Source organism: Thunnus albacares, chromosome 10 (genome assembly GCF_914725855.1).
Source record: "Thunnus albacares chromosome 10, fThuAlb1.1, whole genome shotgun sequence".
Taxonomy (NCBI): Eukaryota; Metazoa; Chordata; class Actinopteri; order Scombriformes; family Scombridae; genus Thunnus; species Thunnus albacares.
The window spans coordinates 29,484,499-29,495,885 of NC_058115.1; the positions used below are offsets into that span (position 1 = coordinate 29,484,499).

At 40.2% G+C, this 11,387-nt stretch overlaps 1 protein-coding gene across 1 annotated transcript; it reads left to right on the forward strand.

Moving 5' to 3' along the window:
* The first annotated feature begins 16 nt into the window (after nucleotides 1-16).
* Nucleotides 17-11,157, forward strand: LOC122990385 (nuclear cap-binding protein subunit 1). Its single transcript, XM_044363730.1, has 23 exons — nucleotides 17-197; nucleotides 2,020-2,108; nucleotides 2,388-2,488; nucleotides 2,577-2,733; nucleotides 2,837-2,944; nucleotides 3,363-3,484; nucleotides 3,736-3,805; nucleotides 4,353-4,568; nucleotides 4,774-4,871; nucleotides 4,970-5,033; nucleotides 5,137-5,247; nucleotides 5,944-6,008; nucleotides 6,089-6,151; nucleotides 6,248-6,322; nucleotides 6,582-6,685; nucleotides 7,327-7,449; nucleotides 7,923-8,025; nucleotides 9,028-9,121; nucleotides 9,261-9,364; nucleotides 9,531-9,648; nucleotides 10,058-10,198; nucleotides 10,293-10,406; nucleotides 10,512-11,157. The coding sequence occupies exons 1-23, from the start codon at nucleotides 164-166 to the stop codon at nucleotides 10,623-10,625; spliced, it is 2,388 nt and encodes a 795-aa protein (XP_044219665.1). The 5' UTR covers nucleotides 17-163; the 3' UTR covers nucleotides 10,626-11,157.
* Nucleotides 11,158-11,387: the final 230 nt, after the last annotated feature.

The following is an 11,387-nucleotide window of genomic DNA, read 5'->3' on the forward strand; positions in this document are numbered from 1 at the left end:
CCGGCACCGGATGTGCTTCACTTGAATCAGACCGCTGTTAGTTTTCTGCACTAGCGGCCAGGCTGAATGATCTAGAAGCTTGTTATTAATAAGACTTATTGTTTTGTTTCATACTCGTTTTATCGTCGAGTTACCACACGCGTACAGCGAAGCGGAGTGAAACATGTCCCGGAGACGACACAGCGACGAGAATGACGGTAAGTGACCGGTACACGAGTAGACACAGCGTTAGGCTAACGTTAACGAGCGGCGGCTAACCTCAGCTAGCGTGTTTTTAGGGACGTTAATCTTCTGCTTGGTGCGTTCACGCATTTTATTTGATTCATTATTTTTTTGATATGTTTGGGTCTTCAAATGTTAACCAAAAAGTGCAAAACACGTGATATCCGTTGACATTTGTTTTCACCATCACGTCTTGAAAGCGTGAAGATTGAGCTAACTGTCGTAGTAGCGGCGGAATTAACCGGCAAACGTTACCGTTAGCTGCTGTGTTTTAGCTGCTTTTAACCAGAGTAGGTAACATGATGGGGGCGGTAACCGAGTGCTGGGAGTCATGCAAACACCTCTGTGAGAATTTGTATTTTAAATAAAGCTTTAATGTGATCCTCTGGCGTGGTGCTGTTTAAAAGTTTTTTACATTTGTCCAGAATTTAGAGGGAAAATCCACCTGAAATACGATTCACACTGTGCTGCTGCAGAGAGAGAAATCAGAAACGTTATATTAAACACAGACACATCTTCCTGCCTTAAAGCTTTACATATTTTCATGTCTTAAAATAAAAGTTAGATGCCCAAATTATTATTATAAATATGTTTATTATTATTAGTAAATCCCCCCCTCCACTCAAAAATCAGTTTTTTCTTCATGTTCCTTCAGTTGGATGTTTGAGCTTCACTGTGCAGAGTTTGTATCAATGCAATAAATCAAATGGCATCCAGTGCTTTTAGGGCAGTGGCAGCAGCTGGAGCATTGATGATATTAAATTCAAGGTACCAGCTGTGAATCAGGAAATAATGCCTGCATGAGTGTTTCTATTTATTGTCTACTGAGCTTCTCCAGGATGTGTATCTAACTCAAACATCAGAGTCACGTAACAGTAAAGAACAAGACGACTCTGTGTTGTTGTTTCCTCGTGTCTTCGTACTACATTTCAAATGCTGCCATGTTTTTTTTAATACATCACATGTCCAGTTTGCATACTGTTTGTTCAGATCCAGTAGAAACACAAACATGCATGCAAAACAGGGACTTCTAGTTTCTCTGCTTTTGACCTCTGGTTCCATAGTTCCTGCAACTTTCTTCTAGCAGAAAAGTCATGTCGACATGTAGTTTTGGGTTGATTGTTAATAATACGTGAGCTTCGGCCGGGCCGTGTTTGGACCTGAAGTGAAGCAGGTGATTGTGAGAGCAGAAGAGCTGTGCTGCCTTCAAGGCCCTGACACACAAACGCTTATCAGTGTTTCCTCTCCATATAAGTTGCTGCAACTAATGGTTATATTTATTATCCATTAATCTGCCAATAGTTTTCACAAGGGAATGATTAATCTCTTGGTCAATAAAACATCATAAAAACACCCATCACAACATCCTGGAGTCTAAGTTGATGCAACCAAATGTCTTACTTTGTTCAAAAGCCCAAAATATTACATTTAGATTAACGTAAAACCAAGAAAAACAACAAGTTTAGCTTCAAATCCTCACATTTGAGAGGCTGCAAGCAGCACATTTTTGGCATTTTTGCGTAAACATTATTAAAAGGATTATTAGATTATCAAAATAATATTTATGCAGCAGTTCCTTTATTCTAAGAGAATTTTCTCTCACAGGAGACATTAAATGTAATTTTGACCTGGTGACTCTCTCTGCTCAGCTTTATAGTGATACTGTCAGTTTTAATTTGTGATTATGAACGTGGGTAAATTATGTTTTGGGTGGATTTTCTCATCAAGGCTGCCCTTGCATTATTATATTCTTACAAGAAATGTTTCTCATATTGAGTTACTTTTTTAAAATTGCAGGAGGTCAGGCCCACAAAAGGAGGAGAACCTCGGAGCCCATCGAGATTGAAGATCGCCTGGAGTCTCTGATATGTCGTGTGGGGGAGAAGGTAAAGAGTCTGTACAGGAAGAAGTCTTTATGTGTTTTCAGCATGTGTGGCTTCAGTGGGGATTCAAACCTCAACTCTGGTCTGTCTGTTGATCCTTACATCAGCTGTACTATTCTGTCTCACACTGATCAAAATAAAGACAAATACGAGAACTTTTTGGTGTTTCTTAGTCTTCGGGGTGCTTATTAAATTTCTTGCTCGTTTCTAACGGCCCTCGCTGCAGACTACTTCTAGTTGAATTAGTCTGATGTTACAGATGTTCGCTTCATGTTTCTTCAGAGTACGTCGTCCCTGGAGAGCAACTTGGAGGGTCTCGCTGGCGTTCTGGAGGCGGACCTTCCAAACTACAAAAACAAAATCCTTCGCATTTTATGTGCTGTGTAAGTTCAAACCACTTCTCACCTTTTTACTGATGAAATGATCGGCGTCTTTCATGCTGGTTCTCACTGAGTTGTTATCCGTTGACAGCGCCCGGCTCCTCCCTGAGAAGTTGACGGTCTATACAACTTTAGTCGGACTCCTCAACGCCAGGAATTACAACTTCGGGGGCGAGTTTGTGGAAGCCATGATCAGACAACTCAAGGAGACGTTGAAAAACAACTTGTACAATGAAGCCGTTTACTTGGTAACTCAACGTTGTAAAAGCAGCTGACATATCGCTCTTAAAAGCATAAATATATCTATAATGTTTAAGACTTTTTAAACAAAGTGTCTTCTTCTTTTTATAGGTGCGTTTTCTGTCGGATTTGGTCAACTGCCATGTGATTGCTGCTCCCTCTATGGTGGCCATGTTTGAAAACTTTGTCAGTGTTACTCAGGAGGAAGATGTACCACAGGTATGTAGAAGGTTAAAGTGGAATGATAACATTTTTTATACTATACCAAAGTCAGGAATGAATCAGTGAACTTTATTGATCCATCGTGAATCAGGTCATGGCAGCAGTGACGGACAGAGGAGAAAAGTAGATCGATGAAGAGTAAAATGAACACAGTATCATGGATAAAAAGAAAGAAAGGACAAACTACAATAGTATTAAAACATTTTGAAAATCTTTTCATCCTGCAAAATGTTTCCAACCACCAAATTGTCACCACAGAATTACATATTAGTAGTTTCAAAATAAGAGTTTAATGCAAAAGTCCAATTGAAACACCACTAGTTTTACATTATTTCTATGGGAAGCACCATGTCCTGGTTCATGTCAAAGTGGCCGTTTTCTATTATATTGTAAGAGGTCTTCTATGTGTGCGAAGGTTCGGTCGGACTGGTTTGTGTACGTGGTGCTGTCCTGTCTGCCCTGGGTCGGTAAGGAGCTTTACGAGAAAAAGGACGTGGAGATGGACCGACTGCTCAGCCAGATCGAAGGCTACCTCAAGTAAGACGTCTGCCTTGTTTTCTATTCTAGCTTGTTTATTTTTGGCCTCCGTTCATGCTTCTTCCTTTGTTTGCTCTTCATTCTTTTGCTGCCTTGTTTTTGACTTGCATATATATATTTTCTTTAATTCTTCATATACAGTTATTTACTTGCTCAGTGCTCTTTTTTTTATTTCTTGTTTACATCCTCATTTTTGAATCAATGCTTTTATCAGCTGAGTGTTACACAGTCTTGTTCTCCGTATTTTTCAGGAGGAGAGTAAAGACTCATGTTCCCATGCTGCAGGTGTGGACAGCTGAGAAGCCTCACCCACAAGAGGAGGTGAGAGACAGACGGCGGTGTTACATTTCTCACTTTTACTATGATGAAAATGAACTCCCGTCGACACGGCGTTCCCATGACGTTGTTCAAATGAATTCAATTTAATTTCAGCCAGAATTATTTTTGAATCGTGTCATTACGGAAAATGCAAGATGATGTAAGAAAACCAAAATATCGTCCGCTAATCAGTGACACCATCTTACAGAAGTTCTTGCGTGTCTGCGTCTGAACTTCCTGTTGGTACGTTACAAGATCTCACATTTGAAAGACAATGACAACGGCGGAGACATGCAGTTGTCTTGATTTATGTGTTATTGGATGCTGACAGACAACATCATCCAAATCTTTAGAAGAAACAAACAGCAGTCATGATTATTGTCAACTGATGTTCTCTTTCATGTTATAATAAGACTTCTAAAAGCCTTTATAGGAGCTTGCTGTGTGAATCTAGTGATAATGTACTACTCGTTCCTGATTCCCGTGAAGTAAATGTGTCATTAAACACATCGTTAAAACTTTGCCTCCTCTCTCTCCGTCCCTCTTCCAGTACCTGGACTGCCTTTGGGCCCAGATTCAGAAGCTAAAGAAAGACCGCTGGCAGGAGCGCCACATCCTTCGTCCATACATCGCCTTCGACAGCGTGCTGTGCGAAGCCCTGCAACACAACCTGCCCCCCTTCACCCCTCCGGGACACATGCCAGACGCCCAGTACCCCATGCCCCGGGTCGTCTTCCGCATGTTCGACTACACTGACGCCCCAGAGGTACGTTAAAGATGCCGTTTACCATATTTAGATGAATTTACTCATTTATATACAATGAAATCAAATGTTGAGCACGTGTTAATCTGGAAATAACAGCAAATAATGTTAGACGGAGTAAACACAGCCAAATAGCAAAATGTGTGTCATAGTAGGAGTTTTTTTTTCTGTTATTGAGTCCTCAAACCTTCGTCATCTTCATCCTCAGGGTCCCGTTATGCCCGGCAGTCATTCTGTGGAGAGATTTGTCATAGAAGAAAACCTGCACTGTATCATCAAGACTCACTGGAAAGAGAGGAAAACCTGGTGAGCAGCGAGCTCGATCACATTTTTAACTCTTGTGGAGCCTGAACGCGCACAAGAGCTCTCACTCAAATATTCAAACTCTTACTTTTACTTTTCAGCGCTGCCCAGTTACTCAGCTATCCAGGGAAAAATAAGATTCCTCTCAACTATCACATCGTGGAGGTATATAGGATTTATTTTCTTTACACGATAGATGAGAGAAAAAAAATCAAAAGCTGCTTTAAAATATAACTTTCCTATTTTGTTTTGTTTTTTCTGCTGTTAGGTGATCTTTGGAGAACTTTTCCAGTTGCCCATCCCTCCTCACATCGACGTCATGTACACCACTTTGCTTATTGAACTCTGCAAACTGCAGCCAGGATCGTTGCCTCAAGTTGTATCCTTGATTGTTTGTGTCACTGCAGTTAATTACGAGGATGCACTTTTAACTCAAATTCATTGTCTATCATACCCAGAAAGGTCTGAACTCTCAGGAGTTAAAAATCCCAAACTTGCTCCAGAAAAAACACATTAGCACATGTCTCTAAATTATTAGTGATGAGGCGGCAATATATCACAGGTATATTGTGATATACCAATGTATTTCAATGTTGTTTACTCTGCTACACTGTTAAAAACCTCATAGTTAAACATGTTCTTTCCATCGAACCAATTGGATTTTTTTTATTGTTTTATTTAAACAAAATCTTCAGTTGTTAAAAAATGATAGAATGTTAATTAACAATAGTTAATATTTTAGTTATTTAAGTCATTTGCAGTCAGGACCTTATCTATTAGAAATGGACAAACATCGGATGGTTTCAGCTTTTTAAATGTGAACTGAATATCTTTTAGTTTTGGACTGTTAGTTGGACAAAACAAGACATAATTTAAGACATTATCTTTGCCTATTAGAAATATTTTATGACATTTCTTGTACTCATTTCATCTATCATGCATACATAAGTAACCCTGAACTATGATATCTTAATAAGAGAATTTAGTCATGATGAAATGACATTTGATGTCGGCTAGTAAAAACTTGTAATGTACCTTTTTAAAAAGAGACTTTGTCTTAACACCTGTCTGTCAGTTGGCTCAAGCCACAGAGATGCTGTACATGAGACTGGACACCATGAACACCACCTGCATAGACAGGTAACGTTACCGCACCAGTGAAAAGGCTTCACACAAGAGCTTCCTGTCTGTAACACTGTCGTCTCCTCTGACATTTTCAGACTTATCAACTGGTTTTCTCATCATTTGAGCAACTTCCAGTTTCGATGGAGCTGGGACGACTGGTGAGTGATTCTGTGACGGACAACAGAGAGCTTTTATAGCAGCTGTTGATTGTTTTAGTATTCAGTCGATGATGTGATTGTGTGTTTTCTGTAAAGGGCTGACTGCTTGACCATGGATCTAGAGAAACCCAAACCCAAGTTTGTCAAAGAGGTTCTGGAGAAGTCTATGAGGTATGAAATCATCTTTTCTTTTAATATGACAGAATTTCTATCACAATTTCTTGCTATAATATATCTGATTGTATCTTGTGAATCTGATGCAAACTATGGGTTTAAAACATCTTAGAACACCCCGTAATGCCCAGTATATTTTCTTCTTAGTGAAGCTTTAATGCATTCCCTCTGGAAGAAGTTGAATATTGCTCATGTTTTCCTCTAATTTGTCCTTGAAATCACGTTAAACTCGTCTGTTTTCTCCTCTTCCTGCAAGACTTTCGTACCATCAGCGGATAGTGGACATCGTCCCTCCAACCTTCTCAGCCCTCATCCCAGCTGAACCCATCTTCACTTACAAATATGCAGATGAAAGCGCCTGTAAGTACACTTATAATTCTCATTTCCCCCCCATCTCCCCCCGGCAGCAACATCTGCTAAAGCCTGGTCTGGAGAGCTAATCTGTCTGTATGTGTTTTATATATATATATATTACTCGTCTGCACTGGTGACTATGGATTACATAGATTGTTTTCTCTCCTCTTCCCTACATGATTAGTGTCAACTGCATTACATTCAGTATAAGTACATAAACAGTAATTATATAGTGCAGCAAAGTCATAGAGCTGTAAAATCAAATGGGAAATAAACCGTTGTGAAGGTAAATTAAACTACATTGACCTTCGTGTGAAGAAGAGATGAATCTGGTGTTAACAGCGTTCTTGTCCGAGTGTTATTTTATACATAATCACCATAAGAAATCCCTCAAACATAGAATGCAATGAACTTATGCTTTAATCCTGGGTTGGTGACCCTTTTTAAAACATTTATAGTCAGAAAGTCGGGAAATCAAAGCATAATTATCAACACATTCAAGGTCAATGAACAAGTGTTTTAAAATCGATACTTCTGGTCACCTGATCGAACTTCAAGGAAGCAGTTTGGTCGCCATCAAACGTTTTTTTTTTTGCAGTGAACGTACTGTGTAAGGTTTGACGTGAATATTTTCTGTTGCCCTGCAGCTTTGTTACCAGGTTACCCAGTATCCATCACCGTCGGAAACGCCATCAAGAACCGAGCGTCCAACGAAGAGATCCTGACCATCCTCAAAGAAGTGCCCAACCCCAACCAGGAAGACGACGACGGTTCGTTCTTCTCTTTGTTTTGTTTTGTTTTGTATCGGAGGCAGTTTTCTCAATGTTTCTGGACATTCAAACAATTATTCTAGAAGGAAAATATCACACTTTCTTTTCCAGAACAGTATTATGGTATTTTAAATGCAAAAGGAGCCACAATCGCCACTTAATCCTTGACAAAGCAAGAAATTTCAATCAAATCAAATGTATAAAAGTAATCAGGGCCAAATAAGTGATGACATTACAGAATTCCTTTGACTTTATTTGGTCAGTCATCTTCTTTAAGACTGTAATATGTGTCAGAGAGTTTTGCTTCGGGCTTTTCTCACAGACATGTATCTTTAGATTTATCCAAATATGGTTTCCAAAGCTTGTTGAGGAGTAATACCACGACCCTTCCCTCATTCCTAATGTTTTTGTTTTTGTTTTTGTTTCTATTCTGTCCGTCATTTGCATTCCTTTCATTTTCTCTCCATCTTCAGACGAGGGGGAGAGTTTCAACCCCGTGAAGATCGACGTGTTCTTGCAGACTCTTCTCCATCTGGCAGCCAAATCCTTCAGCCACTCCTTCAGCGCCCTCGGCAAGTAAGTTCACCCGCCGTGAAAACCTCCGGACGGTCTGAAAGCGTCAGCGTTGATACACTGGTTCAGCTGATGTTGAAACAATCTCACTGTAAAATCAGCCAACACATATCAAAAGGTTCTTGACAAGAAGTTGAATCACATATTTTCTTCTGACATCATGTTGATTTACATCGTAACGCTGTTTAGAATTAAAAAAAAAAAAAAAAGGGAAAGGTCAGTGTATTAAAGGTAGAGAGAACTGGAAAAACTGGAAAAGCAAGTTTTAATATTCACACATACTGACTTGAATCCTGTCCTGTTTATTTTACACCTGTAATGACTGACACCCACCTCATACAGATAAAATGTGTTTGTTCTGCACACTCGATCCTTTCGGGACACTGAGTTCAGGGTGATGCAGTAAACTAAACGGTTTAAACACTCAGCAGGCGGAAAGCAGAACTGATGTTCAGGACATGAAAGTCAAAAGTTTTCCCTTCAGACGAGCTTTAATTTACAGCTTTGATGTGATTTACAACATGAAAAGAGGCTTTTCCTCATCGTTCATGTGTGGAATGAACTTGTGTTTCTTTTCCAAAGATTTATTCCTTTAATTGAGTCTAAATGAGTTTAAACTTCTATCATTATATTTGTCACTTTACTATGAAAATCATCATCTACGTAGCATTTATTAATCAAGAAAATACTTTACCCTTGTAAAGGGTAAAAAATGTTTTAATAATATTTCAATAATGTTAGATTTGTATCTTAAGAAAACTGTATAATTATAAAAAAAGAATAATTAATATACTAATAAGCTAAAAGCCAAATTCTGTTCTGAAAACTAGCTACAGCTCAAGTAAATCAAATGTACAGTTTTAAGTGCTGAATTTAAAAAAACTTGAGGTGATAAACTGAGTGTTTGTCAAAGATTCAGACGTTGTGAAAGTTGTTCTGCAGCAGGATTCATCAGTTGTACGCTCGCCACAAACAGCTGGCCTCACCTGCATTTGTCTCCTTCAGGTTTCATGAAATCCTGAAGACCCTGACGTACAGCGACGAGGGGAAGCTGCACATCCTCAAGGTGGTTTATGAAGTGTGGAGGAACCACCCGCAGGTACGAACCACACCAGAGACCAACAGAAACACCTTAAGAGAGAGATTATCAGTTGAAACATCATCAGTCAGTAATAAAGAAGAATAGAGTTTTGGTCAAGATGTGGGTTAAGATGATGTGTGTCTGTTCTGCATCTCAGATGATCGCTGTGTTGGTGGACAAAATGGTTCGGACGCAGATCGTCGACTGTGCTGCTGTGGCCAACTGGCTCTTCTCTCAGGATATGGCTCACGAGTTCACCAGGTGAGACAAAAGTTTAGCAAAAGTTAGCGACAGAGCGCTTCTCCTCCATTTAATGCAAAAGAAAAGGGGGGGGTGAGGGGTTTGCATTATTTTTGATCTGTAGCATCTGGAATAAAAAGTGTTCTCTGCCAGTAAACTTAAAACAAAAACTCTCAACCTCATCTAGACTTTTCATCTGGGAGATTCTGCACTCGACCATCCGTAAGATGAACAAACACGTCCAGAAGATCCAGAAGGAGCTGGAGGAGGCCAAGGACAAGCTGGAGAAACAGCAGCATAAGAGGGTAACTCAGTAGTTTTGTTTGTTTTTAAGATTTTTATTTGATAGTAAAAATTGCAGAGAGATGGGAAACGGAGAAAGGCATGACAACACATTGGGGTACACATCTTAACCAGTCGACAGTAAATGAGACCTCCAGTCACTCAGCTGCTGATCATTTCTAGACTTTGTTAGTTGGTTTGTCAAGTAGTGAAGGAGGTGAATCTGATGGACAGATGTTGAGACTGCACCACAGCTGCAGTTTACAATGAGCTGCTTTTTCATCATAAAGCAGTGATGTCATTTATGATCCTTCTGTTTCATCGTCCATCTGTGTGATTAAAAGCCCCACATGTACAGAAACTGAACAAACGGATCAGGTCGGTGAAAGTCGGCTAGCGAGGGTTAACGATTGTGTGTCTGTACACCAACAGAGGGACAGCGGAGACGACGAGGACATGGACAAGAACAGCGAGGACGAGGACGGTCAGCTGGAGGAGCAGATCGAGAGGCTACAGGAGAAGGTGGAGTCGGCTCAGAGCGAACAGAAGAACCTCTTCCTCGTCATCTTCCAGGTACTGATGGCTGCATTTTTATTTATTTACTTCTTCTTCTTCATATTTTAAACTGTTAAGATTTAACACACAAACCTTTCTCCTCTCCTCACAGCGTTTCATCATGTTGTTGACGGAGCATCTCGTCCGCTGCGAGACGGGCAGCGTCGACATCAGCACGCCATGGTACAAAAACTGCATCGAGCGGCTGCAGCAGATCTTCCTCATGGTAAAACACATACACCAACACACACACACACACACACACACACTCTGCAGTAACACCTCGTGTGTATCCTCTTGACGACTGACGTTATCCCTCTCCGTCGTGCAGCATCACGTGACCATCCAGCAGTACATGGGAACCCTGGAGAACCTGCTGTTCACCGCCGAGCTCGACCACCACATCCTGGCCGTCTACCAGCAGTTCTGTGCCCTGCAGCTCTGAAACACACACACACACACACACACACACACACACACACACACTCTCAAACAGATTGGATTAAATGTACTTGTGTTCGCGCAGTACCTTTGCTAAACCTACACATTAGAACCTACCAGCTCTTGCATCAAGAATCTCCTCATTAGGTTGTTTTTTTTTGTTTACTTACCTCTATTTTGTGTTTGGTGCCATTCAACGTGTTTAGAAATGTACGAACACACCTGAGGACGTTTTTCAAAGTAGGAATTCAAAGGACAAACCCTGTCATTAATTTACTATAGTGTTCCTTTTTTTTATTTTGTTTTCTTTTTGGTTTGTTTACCATTTTGTTCATTTTTACATTATATTCGTATTCTTATGAATGGGTCTTTTAAAAAAAACTGTATGAACTGAGTCCAGACTGAGCTGGAGAAACGACCGCAGGAGAGGAGATATCAGGTCGGCTCTGACTGATTATGAATCTAGAGAGCGCTCTACTTTTTTATATTTGTTTTATGTGGAATTGGGAAATAATTAAAACTCTCCAGAGTCTTTATCCGCCTGTTTGTTTGTATATTCTTCACCTCCATCTCGCCCGTAAACTGCTGCAGTGTAACAACGAAGCCTCGATGACACTTACTGAAACGTCTGCCCTTCTGCTTTTTATTCTAATGCTGCGAGTAACCTGAACGCACCGTCGCCGTGGAGTCATGATGTTGAAGAAAACCTCACTGTGTTAATTACCAAACTCTATTAAAACTGTGTAGGTGCTACAACGAGATGCAA